Source organism: Zea mays, chromosome 2 (assembly GCF_902167145.1).
Source record: "Zea mays cultivar B73 chromosome 2, Zm-B73-REFERENCE-NAM-5.0, whole genome shotgun sequence".
NCBI classification, from domain to species: domain Eukaryota; kingdom Viridiplantae; phylum Streptophyta; class Magnoliopsida; order Poales; family Poaceae; genus Zea; species Zea mays.
Window position 1 is genome coordinate 186,505,117 of NC_050097.1, and position 13,885 is coordinate 186,519,001.

Consider the following 13,885-nt stretch of genomic DNA (forward strand, 5'->3'; position numbering starts at 1 on the left):
AGCAGGGGAGTCCCACACCTCAAACGGAGGACGGGGCCTTATCTTACCTACCAAGTGTTCCAAATAAAAGCGATCGCTGTCACCGCCGGGGTTTTATTATATATAATAATAATAATAGTTTTGGTTCCAGTCTCTCTCGGGATGCGTTTCATAACGGCTTTCCGCGATGTTGTTTTCTGCGATTCAGCGCTTGTAGTTGTTGTACCCCTGGCGAGAAACATCGCAATGGTGATATAGCCGAAATGCTGAACCTTCGCCAGCTTAACGCTCTCACTCACAGCACAAACGGCAACGCCGCGCGTGCCATCTGGACCACGCAATCTTAAACAATTCAATTCACCACACGTATACTATACGGCCCCGTATCTGTATCCTACCGATCCGTTCAGGCAAATCAAGGGCCGTTCCCCCCAGCATTTAAATCGACGGGCGACGACGCGGCGGTGTCGATCCCGCTCCATCGCCGATCCTCTAGAACAACGGCCAGGGGAAGAAAGTCCACCTCCGAACTGGGACACCTATTTACTTGCCACGCAGACTTCGCTCTCCCTCCATTGAATGCGCTTCCCTGCCGCTCGTGCCAAGCTCAACGCCGGGACACGTGGCAGGCAGGGCACGGCCTGGGATGCCCGACGGGAGCTTCAGTGGCTGGACCGCTGTCTGGATGCACCGGCGAGGCCGCCGTTGGCCTGGCGTGAGAGGTTTTATTAAGGGTGTGTCTGGTTTAATGTTAAAGTAGGATGAGGTAGGCCAACAACGTCCCTTCGATTTTTTAGAACTACGTTGCCACCAAAAATTCACAAATCTCCGTGTGACTCTCATCAAACATTATAGAAAACATGATCACCCCTTCCATCCCTCCCTGGACCGTAAATGTGGCATTGATAGCCGCGGCACGGCCAGCCACTGGAATCATGCGCCAATTATTGATCAGAATCCGCATGTTGCTCCGCAGCGTACTCTGTACTGTACTACTGTGCCTGATTCTAGCGGCATCAGAGCGGAGGGGGACACTTCTCAGTCTCGTGGCATTGATGCCCCGGTGAAAGCTGAGTGCTCACAATCACAAGTCACTACTCAAACTCTCAAAGCAACAACGCCTCCAACCTAGCTGTTGAAATGTACTGGAGGAGGGGAGGGAGAGGGGAGAAACGTCTACCTCAGGAGACCACTGACCGGCGTCGTCGAGGCCTTGTACTTCGGCCATCAATTACCAAGAACCAGGACCAGGACCTGAGAAAATTTTACGACCACGAACCTGCTGCGACCATGTGCAATGAATGGGCTCCACCGGACCGAAGGGTTAGGCTCTGATGCAGATCAGACACGAACCACGACGTGCCTGATCGAAATCTGGTATCACGGCGGCATGCTTTGCGCACACCGGCGATGTCATGCGATTGTCTGCTGTCTGCTCTGTCGCAGGCTATTGAATCGTGGCACTAGGGAAGTGAACGAGTGATGCCGCTTTATTGTTGCTAAAAACCTCCAGTACACTGTAGCAGGCTAACGAATTTACTCACGATGTGTGGGACTTGAGAACCTGTCTTCTGGCACAGTTGTGCGCACGCACGCACGCACATTCACCTTCTTGCTGCGAATGATTCCTGCAGGAAGCTGTAGAGTTCCTCCGCGACTGCCAAGGGGTATTCTTCCTGCGGTAGAAGAGCGCCTGCGACCTCCACAAACTTCGTCACCCCTTTAGAGCCCCTTAGAGCCTCCATCTCGGCCTTGGATCTCTTGGGAGCATTGACCGTTGACACTACCAGAACTGGTACGTCTCCGTCTAACTTGGCGAACAACTGCAGAAACTCCTCCCTCGATTGGACAGGATCAAGGAGGCCTGTCAGGAAGGCCGCGGGGACGAACCGTGCGCCTTTTCTTTTGGTTAACTCGTATCGGCTCTCGATGATAGCTGGCGTCACGTTGTCAGGGTTGGCGTAGACGTGGGACTTGTACTGAGACTGGATCGACTTTTCATTGCTCACCAGAACATTGTACATCATCCAGCCCAGGGCTGGAGCCCTGAGGGTTCCTCGTAGAAGCCCATACCTATCAATAGAAAAGGTATTTTCAGTAGAATCAATTGGAATCTTAAGCATTGATAACCCAGGTCTGTGGCCTGGTGGGGACGACAAGGTCTTATTTTTTAAATCATTATTGTTGTTATCATTTAACACATGATTCAGGATGCTGCATTGCTGCTTAAACCCCAGTACTGAATGACTGATATAGCTTGATAGTGTGCACATGAAAATGAAAGATATATAACTGCTGGACAGCAGAACTGGTGAATGGTGATCTCCCTAATCAGATCAAGGGCTCCTTTAGAACTAGGGATTTTTCTTCTGTTTACTGTTTTTTTACTATGAAAATGAACTGATTCCTGTAAAAATTCTGCAATCCAAACGGAACCTGATCCATTAATGCAAGTGCCTGCAAAACCATGCTATTGCCACTTTCTCTACAAAAGAATACAGATAAATCCATTGAAATGAGAGCTGCACTTTGTTGCATGGCAACCTAGGCTGTATATGGATGAAAACCATTTGTATTCATAGCAGCACTGCACTACTAAACACAGGAAACAAATGCATTGTTTACCGAATGTGATAGGCCAATCAGAACATGCAGTATAATCAGCAAAAACATGGACATTGCACAACAAATAGCAATATGAGGTACACAAAATAAAATTCACAAATGCATTGTGTGGCTATCAGGATGACTTCCAGTCTTCCAGGGGTCATATTATTGTCTTGATGGCTTCGCAACCTACAGAATTCTGTATGCCTTTCATGCCTATCAGGATGCTACACCAGATGTATCTGTGGCACAGTATTGCATGTCATGGTCGTCTTTAAGAATGTATGCACTGGTGACAGTCAACACACATCAAGCAAAAAGAATGTTCTCAATGGAAGGAGTCGAGAACATATGCTACAGGCATGCATGAGACATGTGACTGAAGCATGCACTTTATAGTAAAGTAGGCACATCAAATCCAAAATGTTGTTCAGAAAACTAGCAGCAATCAACATTATTTCAGTTCTCTTAGCAGGACAAGTGCTTCCACCCAAATGTTAAGAATATAACAGGCCCCAAGTGTATCTCCCTGACAAATATTATGGGATAAAGGTATTTCATACACGCATATTAAAGCAAGAATATTGCTTCAACCCTAGAAAACCACTATTACAAGTTTTGTTAGCTAGTTGTTCATATATGTCAATATGTGTATATTAAACAAATGGTAATATTGCACATGAAATGAATGAAAAATAGCACAGGAAAGTAAAACTGATATTCATCAAATTAAAAAAACTCGGCTGGGGAGGATAAGACAACCCTCGCGGTATTATATTAATAGAAGGCCGTGGCAACGGTCCCAACCAAGAAACCCCCAAAAACTGTCCTCACATGACTAACGGGGCGAGTCAAGCTACCCACTCTGCAAAGGCCCACCTAGGCCCGAGGGTGGCGCACAGCTGAGTCGCAACCCGAGAGCTGACGAGGAACAGCGAGGGGATTTTTTTATGTCGAGCCAGGGAACGAACCCGTGACTTGGTGAAAGGAACCACGCCGCCTTCACTACTGGGGTATTACCCCATCTGCCAAATTAAGCCGTGGGATCAATTTGGAAAATGGTGTGCCCGGAACATGCTAATGCCACTGTCTGTACAACAACATAGATAATTTCATAAATGAAAACAAAGGTCAAATCCTCCTAATAGTCGATGTATCAATGCACACTCATTAATACAAACAAACATTCTCAATCAGTCCCCAGCCATCAGGACTCCTAAATGGTGTGACAGGTGGTAAAGTACAAATATATCTGTACATATAACAGCAATGCACTACTAAACAATGGAAACAAATGCACCATTCTTTGAATACATTGTACACATAAAAGCAATGCATTACAGAACAATGGAAACAAGCAGCACAACTAGTGGTAAATGGAATAGGAAGGGGTTGGCGTTGGCTGGCACACGATGAGGCGACAGAGAGCCAGGGTCAAGCCATGACTGCTCTGCGCTTGGTACAAAACAGGTGGAGGAAATAGATTAAAGTTGTTTGCATGCTTCAGATTAAATCAAGACCTTTTATGGAGGTCTTTACCCCACGCGCAAGAAAACAACCAAGTTCTAACTAACTCAATCTTAACAAACTTAATCTGTAAATGAACTCAATTGCTAAACAAACTTATCTCCTAACAAAGCAAATCTTGAGCTATCTCTGAATGTTTATCCAACTAACCCTGCTCAACTACTTCTGAATCTTGTGCCAGAGATGATATTTTGTGGCCATGGTTATTTGGACTGGGCTAGGGATTAGGCTGGTGAAGCCCTCGGTTGACGGTTTGATTGGTCTAACCAGTTGCACCGATGGTCTGAACCGGTTTAATTAAACAAAGATTTCATACTAGCCACAAGTGCATTTCATGGTGCAGTGCTAAGGAATGAGCTCCCCAACCTATAAGTCTCATCTTCAGACCTCATACCAGCCCTTTTTTCTCTATTTCCCTCCCTACACGTGAACAGTTCTGGTCCACGCATGTGAACTCCACCTCTCCACCGGTTTCTTAGCAGCTCTTTGTACCCACTTTTTACTGTTTTTCCCAAAAACCAGTGGTTCAACCGTTTTTTCCTAGTTCAATTGCACACCTGGTCTTTTAAGTGGACCGAACTGGTCAGGGTCCTGGTTCCAGTTATTCGTGGTCGGACCACCGGTCCGGTCATAACTATGATTGCAGCCCCCACATAACAGTAACATCACAGGTGACAGGACAAGCAGCAATATGCCACATGCAAATAAATGAAATGGGTAGATAGAAAGTCAGGATCATTATAATGATTTTAAAACTGAAATGAGAGCACCTCTCATCTGTTCCTACTGCATATAATGACTGCCACAGCAAATCTGGTACACTTTTGTGTAGCAGCATACTTATGTGCAGTCATGAGAATCTGACACATATCAAACCAAAGCAGATGCCAAATGTAGTAAGGCTATCTCCAGCGGTCTCTTCTATCTCATCTCCTATTTCAAACTTCACTTTGTAAACTGTGCAGTCTACAATAAAACGGCGCAAAAGAGTGTTTTGCACGGCCATATGCGCGATCTACTACAAAGTACAAACAGCCTGAGGAAAGGATTCGAGAATATATTCTAGAGGTATGAAGTATGACAACAGAGCATGTACCAGTTACCACAGTCACAATTTAAAGAGTCAAGAGGATCTTTGTAGGCATTTTCTGACATGAAATATCAGTATGTCATATAATTAGTTTGTTACCTAGTTTCCATATCAGAACCGCGGCCAAATACGATGGGAAGGGGTCCAGCCCAAGTAGGTGCAACAGCAGCAACAGCAGATGGTTTTATAAGGTCTTTACCAGCTGCACGAACAGCTATGGTTGCTGCATGACCACCTCCAACAATGATCAGTTCATCATCTGTTCATGGGATAGACAATACATCCATCACTAATAGAATGATGAAGTCAAAGGCAAAGGATAAGTATAAAATTATTAACCCAATGGGAACCTGATTCAAACTTGCTTACAGGTACTGGACAATCAATAAAACTGCATTGATAAGAACAATCTGCATAGCGATTTAACAACCAAGTGGAATTTGTTGCATGACTTTTGGCATATGAGATCCACCATAAATATATCATAAAAGATCACTTTCTAGTTTGAAATATTATTCTGCCGAATATTATCTTCTAATTTAAGCCGCAATGTCGCCGAACTTATTTACACACGTTTATTGAAATTAAGGATCCCCATCAGATGTCAGTTTTCAGTTGCCAATAAGTTTTCATTGAACATAAAAACAAGAGTTTTCTAGAAAATATGCCTTTTGCATTTTGGTTGACTACATATGGAATTATGGATCCTTGACCAGAGGAATCCTTCTGCACAAACATAGTATTGCTGGTTGAACCATTGAACTGCATGAACTCTGATGCACACATCCTTATTTTGTTGGGGGTGAGGTTGACTAACAGTGAACATATGTGGGCAAGGTAGGAAGCCAAAATCTAACGCAAAAGTGAAGTGCATTGATTGGGTAAAAAGTCCACTAAAAAAACTATAATCAGGTTTACCTGCATTTGCGACTGGACTGTTTGGTGAATTCATTAGTTCAACCAGAAAGCTCTCCATCACATCAGCATTGTAGTTCAGTGATGGCCTATCTGAATAACCAAGACCAGGCCAATCGACAATTGTAACACGGTAGCCAAGTTCTCCTTTCCGCCCAACAATATCTTTGGCAACCACCCTCCACTCCTCCACAGTGCTCACATCAGAGATCGTAGGGATCATGAGAATGTTCTTCATATTCTCAGCAACCTCCTGCTCATGTTCCTCATAGTATATGTTTACCGGCTTGTTCTCGAATTTCCACTCCCACTTTCCAGTCTGGAAACACATCGACAATGTTATAGCACAGGTAACAGCAGAGAGACATGACAAAATTGGTAATATGACCTTTTTGTCAAGGTATATCATTCTAACATTCTTAAGTCTAATGTAGGGTATCTTCCACTAGAGTAATTGTATTCACATTAACATTAACAGTTTAACAAATAGATACACAATGGAGTCAGTTGAAACAATGAAAAGGCAGACCTAGTGTCGGAGGCTCCTACAATGGTGGGGTCTAGGTAAGGGATAAATCAAGGCAAGCCTTCCCCCTACAAATGCGGAGAGGCTGCCCTTCAATCCCACAATTCAAAGGGGGAAACAAAAAATGCTTTGTGTGGTTTTGTTGGAAGCTAATGCTGCCATTCAAGTGCATGTTATACCACAGCTCTAATGACAGCCTAAGAGATCCAGACTCCAGTAGCATTCAGCTAAGCAGTCAAATCATACTTTAACTCACACTAGGCTTCCTGCCAAATATCTTAACCAAAGTCAAACTGGTTATTTTTCAGTTATGGAAGGTTTCATGATAACTAACAGTAAGACAATATAGAATAATAGAAATGGAGACAACAAACTTGAAAGTTCTTAAGTTCGTGGTTCAAATGATGTAAAACTTGAGGCCAGTTTACTAGGGCTCCTGCCTTAGCAGCCGGAAACGTGGAACATGGCCACGTTCCCCATTTCGGGAACATCGTTGCAAGAACATTCACATTACCAGGAACAATTACATTCCCACAGTATAAAAACATTATAAAGTATCAGTCCATGTTCCCATTCCCTTCCGGTAACATGGCTGCTAAGGCTTCTACTCCTGATTATATGTAGGAAGTGATTCTCAGGGAGAAATGGTTCTCTATGATAAACTATGTAGGAAAAGAATTAGGACAAGTGAGAGCACTTTTGGTTCCATATGTGAGCCTTGCCTCGCCTTGACCAGCCAGAAACAGGATATAGAAACATGTTTGGTTACCTTGTCGTGTTGCCTCCATACTTGTACAAGCTAGTTTTTCTTGCTGGAGCGAGAGAGCCGAATTGGCTTGCCACAATGGGCAAGGTTAGCCTTGACTAGCAGCGAGGCCAGGCAAGCAAAGCTTACTGCACATCCAAATATGCCCCTAGTTTTCTCAGCTCCCAACCGCTCAGTTCATTACATAGGATCATACTCTACCATAACTTCTCTGTAAAATATCATTTGGCTGAGCTCCCCTGGCCCTAAGTGCTCAGTTCTTCTAAGGAATCAAAGAAATATCTGGTTAACAATCATTTATTATTACTATTAAGTTACATACATGATTAATTCAAACCAATAAGCTGATGGGGAAGGTGGCAGTTCACTTTATATTTGTACACTTCATATTTCAACACTCACCCTCTTTCCAATGATTTCCCAAAATGTGAAGAAGAGAAGATATATTACAATCACAAACCCCGACTAAGGTTAACCATGTATGATGCATGTTGCCTGCCGGTAGCGTTTCAAACCTAAAACTAACATTAAAGCGTATAATGTATTCCCTACAAGATAAGAGCTAAAGAGTTATTGCATTTTCATTTTGTGGACATGGCAATTTCTTCAGGACCTGCACCACCCACCCCCATATTTCAGCGAATGAGAATAGGGCTAGTGTATAGTATAGACTCGAAGATAACGGAAATAGCCATTATGTTACTAATTAATTAACCATAAGAAGTTCGGAATCGCAACCCCATGTGCCCTGCAATATGGGATCTCAAAGCACATCGAAGCAGTTCGCATTCCAACCAAGCGCAACGAATCTGGGCTTATTCCGCTACCTGTTCAACCGCCCAACACAGCGATCTCAGTAAGGCACTGAGTTCAACCAGACAGGCAACCGAGCCAGCGAACAGTACATTGCTAGCAAATGAGTAAGCGCTGGACGATCGCACCTTGGAGGGCAGCGGGGCGGGCTTGACCGCGAAGGCTGGAGGGGAGGCGACGGCACGGACGGCGAGGCTCCTCGCCCGCCGTTGAGGGAACACGCGGCAGGGGATCGCGACGGCCGGGAAGAGGAAGGCGGCGGCGGTGGCGGCGGCGGACGGAGGCATGGCGATGGGAGGGGGCCGCCTGGGGTAGGCGGCAGGCGGACGCAGGGTGCGAGTGTGCGAGTGGAGAGGAGGCGACGACGTGTGCAGCCGTGGACTCGGGAACTCCCCCTTGTGTGCCTGCATGAGTCTCGCTATCGCAATTCGCAAGCAGATACCTTCCAAACGAATAAACTGTTTTATAAACAAATAAACTACAACGCTTCGAAACAGTTTTTTAGAAACAAGACAAAGTTTTACAGTGTTTAAAATAGGAGATAAAAATAAATAAACTGCTGCAAATACCTTCAGACCCACCCCAGTATCGTCCTACTCCGTGCATCCTAACAGTTCTTTCCATACCACTATATTTTTACTAGGTACCTTATATCATTGTAAATATATTACTGTCTTCAACAATACACATTAAAAGTTATTGTCCGCTATAATTACCAGTTCACGTCATTCTCAGTGGTGGCGCTGAGGGTGGGGCAGAGGGGCGATCGCCCGGGCCTCTGAATTTATAGGGTCCAATTCTAGTCATGTGATCCAATAGCCCGTAAAAAAGTAATGAATATCTAAACATGTTAGAAGAAAATTTCAAGGTGATACTATAATATATATATATATATCCTTTTATTTATTTATTATTTGATATAAATATTTTTAGATGTATTTTGAGTATTTAATTAGTAACATTTATATATTAAAAATAATTTGAAGAACCTCTATTTAAAACCTTGTATCAGGCCTCTAAAATGTTAGGACCGCCACTGGTCATTCTGTAAGGCTCCAATAACGAACGCTAAAACATCCACTGAACTTCAGAGTGCACTCGTCATCCGGTAAATCTGGCAGATGAGCTTCCGCTTGATATCACTGCTCCATTTTTTTGCCTTCAGCGCGGACATAGCTTGCACATGGAGTCAACGGTGGCAGTTGGACGGTAGCGGCAGTCACGAGCGCGGGCAGAGCATGGACATTATGGGGCACCTGGGAACGGGGTGTCCAAACAAAGCTCAAGAAACTCCTTAAAACGGTCCACCGACCAAGTCTCTGTCAAGTAACCCCGGCAGAGCGGACGACCAAGTCTCTACTGAGCAACCCCACGAGGCAGAGCGGACGACCAAGTCTCTACCGAGTAACCCCGCGAGGCAGAGCGAACGACCAACCCTCTACCGAGCAACCCCGCGAGGCGGGACAAATGAGTAGGTCTCGTGCCAAGCTAACCGGCGAAAGGGAAGGGTCGACCCGATACTGCTGACCCGCATCAACATCATTGTACGACGGTTCATTTGCAATGACTTACGGTTGGTTTCTAAAAGCTCCTTCAGTGACCTACGGTTGGTCGCTTAAGATCTTTAGTGACCCATAAAGATGGATGTTGTAAGTGTCATTGCTAAGACTTTAGCGACCGATATATTTTTAGCGACCAACCATCGGTTGTTGTTATTGTTGTACATTTAGCGACCAATGATAGGTTGGTATATTATACATTTAGCAACCAACGGTAAGTTGATAAATGACACATTTAGCAACCAACAAAAAGTTGCTCTACTGACAATTGTTATTAACATTAATATACAATTAATTAGCATTCAACAATGATGATCCATTGAATAGATATAAACACAAAAGCACCACAAATCATAGCTTTTTATACAATTAATTAGCATTCAACAATGACAGATCCACTGCATGATAAGACGCGTCACTACCAAACCACGTCCGAGCCACGAGTACGGTGCCGAAAAGTCCATGTCAAACACAATGGTACATCATCACCTATAGTCTCACTCTCTCAGGCGAGCCCCCACTAACATATGGGCCTAGTCAACCCTGGTCGTAGGGACGTGGCGGTTTCTAGACACGCGACTATAGCAAGATGGTGACTCCGACGCGACGGCGAGGCCAGGGTGGGTCTGGGCGCGACGCAGGCGCACAATGACGAGGCGAGCTCGCAGCTCGGCGAGTGCGGCGCTGCGAGGCACAACAACCGCGACGAGACGCAGCAGGACTCCGGCGCGTGATGACGGCTGCTACGAGGCACGACGTAGAGGTTGCACGGGCACGAGACGGTTGCACGGCGCAGCGCACGATGAGGTACTACGCACGGCAGCACAGACGGCACGACGAGACTATGCAGTGGGGCACATACGCAGGAGCAGGACTAAGCAGCATGACACCGAGAAAAACGGAAATGAAGAACAGAGAAGGGAAGGAACTCACCGGAGACGACGGGCTCGCCGGAGAAGGGCTCGCCGGCGTCGACGTCTGCGGCGTGGCGAGGCTCCGGTGCAGTGCGGCTTTGGCCAGGCGACGATGCGCATGCCGCGGGTGCCGAGACAGCAAGGGAGCTGCACAAGAGATGAGACGTGCAGGGGAGCGGATCAGAGAAATTGTTGCCTCCTTTCTCGCTTCGTGGAAGCACGCACGAGTGCATCGTGGGAGGGCGGTTCCTAAGACCAGATTTCTTGGGGCCTGCAGCTACCGCGTGGGCCCAGGGGGAGGGCGTGGTTATGGTCTGCGTACGCGGGTGCGCTGAGAAGCGTAGGACGCGGCTGCATGGGGCCAGCCAGGCCACGGCTATGGCGATCAGAGAACACACGAGCGTCTGGACTCTAGGCTAGATGGGAGGCATTGATGCCATGCGGGTCCGCTTGGAAGTGACACAAAGCGAAAGAAGCAGCGGGAGTGACATGCCTAGGAAATGAGATGAACGTGATATACATGCGTGCATGTGTTTGTTTGTTTTTTATTTCTTTTATATGTATAGGTATATATACATATATGAATATATTTATTTACATTAGATCATCCAAATTTTATATTTTCTTTTTTTTCTTGAATGAATACGCTACCAAGGCTATTTCAAGCAAACAAAAACTGGTCTTCAGCAAGGAATGCAACACACCTATGTTTTTTATTCAAAATTAACACATGTATATATATAATAGCTCTCCACTATTTAGGTAAAAGAAAAGAAAAGCAATGAAAGAGAGGGGATAACACCTGAATTTGGTGGATATTAGGAAAGAAATTTTATACCCCCAAATTCAGGGTGTTACAAATCTAACCCCCTTAACAGGAATCTTGCCCTCGAGATTCAAGAATAGGCTAGAAAGAAAATGAGATTGGTTCATTGATCTTTCATAGCTTCTTCTGGCTCAACTTTGACTCTATCAACTTTAACTTGTGGATTGGTTGCTTTGACCTTCATATGCTCGCAACCAATTGATATAATTCTTGAGGATCTCTTGGACCTGTGGATTAGGACCCACACACGCTTTCGCTGCACCACTCTGATCTTGTTGGCTGATGTTGATCACATTGTCTTCATTAGGGTTAGCGGCTAACCCCCTTAACAGGGGAGTTGATACACGCTTGGTGAGGATGCTGCCGACTCTGATCTTGACTGATTAAGAGAGGTTGGAGGATGCCAACCAGACAGGTGCAAGAGGGAAGGGTATATATAGAAAAGGTAAGCATAGATGGATTGAAGAGAAAAAAGGGAGAGCACCCAGCTACCTAACTCTATGGCACTCAGCTAGTAAACTAATGTCATTGCGGACCCAGGACCACAACACATCAACACTCATTTCAAAGAAGCAAATCAGTCATAGTACAAGGACAAACATCATGAGCACACAACAACAAACATCTCGTTGCTACATGTTAATGTTAACTAGATGGTGGTCTTTCCTTACAAAGGGGAAACTACTCTAAGGGCATCAAAAGGAAAGGGGAATAAGAAGACATGTAGGATAGGGGCATGAGCATAATAAAGGATGGAGCTAAAGTAAGGATTATAACCGACAGGGAGAGAATGCAACCAGGGTCAGGATAGGTAAAACACCATTCTCAAATCGAGATGGGAAAGATGATAATTGAAAAGGTAGGCATAAGATAAGCATCATGGAAAGATCTAGTGATTACAAAGGTACAGAAGGTAACAGACAAAAGCACACCAAAAGATCGAGTTAAGATAAGACTTGCAACGTGATAGAGGAATAAGGAACGAACAAGAGCGGGGAGGGGTAAGACAACACTCTTGAACTGAAATGGGAGAGGAATCTTTAAAATGTGGGTACATGATAAGCATCAAAGTAAAGATCGAGGGATGACAAGGGTTAAGGTGATAACAGACAAACACACAACAAAGGATGTATCCTAGACAAAACTTGCAAGGTGTCAAAGAAGGGGGAGCAGTCAATGATGAAGTAGGTGAGGCATTATCCTCGAATAGTGATGGAAAAGAGGAGGCTTCAAAAGATAGGTTCAAGGTAAACGGGAGGGCAAGGGCATAGGTATCACGAGGGTTGTAAAGGTAATAACGGACAAGGATGTAGGGGAGGAGGTAAATAGGCATAAGGCAAATGATATATAGGTACAATAAAGGATGGAGTTAAGACCGGACCTGCAAATGAAAAAGAAGGGGGTACGTCTAAGGGCCAGATAGGTAAATCGCCACTCCCAAATTGAGGTGGAAGAGAGGGGATTTTTAAGAAGTGGGAATAAATATGAGTATCAAGGCAAGATCGACAGATGACAAGGTGATGATGATAGCAAATAAAAACACATCAAAGGATGGAATTAAGGCCAAAACTTGTAAGGCGACAAGGAGTGCAAAGAAATTGAGGGAGAGATAGGTAACTCACAACTCTCAAACTTGATCGAAAGAAAGGGAGGCTTTTAAAGAATCAGTTCATGATAAGCATTTAGATAGAAGACATCAATATTGAAAGGTCAAAGGTGATAAGAGAAAAACGAAGGCATTGAAGAACCAGTGGGATGAGTACCACAAAGAATGGGGTTACATACAGGCTTACACGCGGTAAAGGAGAGGATATTGCCAAGGGTGAGATAAGCAAAACACTGCTCTCAAATTGGGATATGAGATTGGAGATTTTAAATAACGGACATAACGTAATCACAAGGTAGGATAGAGTGTTGAGAATGGTAAAGGAAATAACAAACAAAAACACAACAAATGATAGAGTTAAAAACTCGCAGGTGACAAAGAAGAGGACACCACCAAGGGAAAAGTACGTAAAGTACAATGCTCAGATTGAGATGGAAAAGAGAATATCTTAAAGGCCGGTATAAGATAAACATCAAGGTAAGATATAGAGGTGATAAAGATAAAGGTGATAATGATGAAAAGCATAATCCATGGATAGAGTTAAGTCAAGACTCACAGAGTGACGAATTGGAAAAAAATCAAGGATAAGATAAGTGAGGTTCTGACAGAAGAGATGCATGAATTAAAATTCATTACCGAAGGAAGTTACAAGGAAACAACGAGGTTGCCAAGGATGTGCAAAATAAAAATGGCTGCTCATGGATCATTAGAAAACAAGGGTGGTCAAGGATATGTTAACTGAAATGTCTTCAATAGT

The 13,885-nt window shown here is 44.5% G+C and overlaps 1 protein-coding gene across 3 annotated transcripts; it reads right to left on the reverse strand.

Moving 5' to 3' along the window:
- Positions 1-1,443: 1,443 nt before the first annotated feature.
- Positions 1,444-8,653, reverse strand: LOC100193730 (alpha/beta-Hydrolases superfamily protein). Of its 3 annotated transcripts, XM_020547415.2 has the most exons (5): positions 8,352-8,653; positions 8,149-8,237; positions 6,122-6,437; positions 5,303-5,462; positions 1,444-2,052 (listed from the first exon to the last, which is right to left on the reverse strand). In XM_020547415.2, exons 2-5 carry the CDS (start codon positions 8,197-8,199, stop codon positions 1,584-1,586), a joined length of 996 nt encoding a protein of 331 aa, XP_020403004.1. In that variant the 5' UTR covers positions 8,200-8,237; positions 8,352-8,653; the 3' UTR covers positions 1,444-1,583. The 3 variants fall into 3 exon arrangements, with proteins under 3 accessions (XP_020403004.1, XP_020403003.1, NP_001132290.1); XM_020547414.2 differs by having other exon boundaries at positions 6,122-8,237; positions 8,352-8,458; NM_001138818.1 differs by lacking the exon at positions 8,149-8,237 and having other exon boundaries at positions 1,448-2,052; positions 8,352-8,620.
- Positions 8,654-13,885: the final 5,232 nt, after the last annotated feature.

Excerpts from the sequence above, each read along its gene's own strand:
- LOC100193730 (NM_001138818.1), bottom strand. The coding sequence starts at position 8,510 with ATGCCTCCGTCCGCCGCCGCCACCGCCGCCGCCTTCCTCTTCCCGGCC. Across the intron at positions 5,463-6,121 it reads CAGTCCAGTCGCAAATGCAG|ATGATGAACTGATCATTGTT; the intron begins GTAAACCTGATT and ends TCCCATGAACAG. Across the intron at positions 2,053-5,302 it reads GGTTCTGATATGGAAACTAG|GTATGGGCTTCTACGAGGAA; the intron begins GTAACAAACTAA and ends TTCTATTGATAG.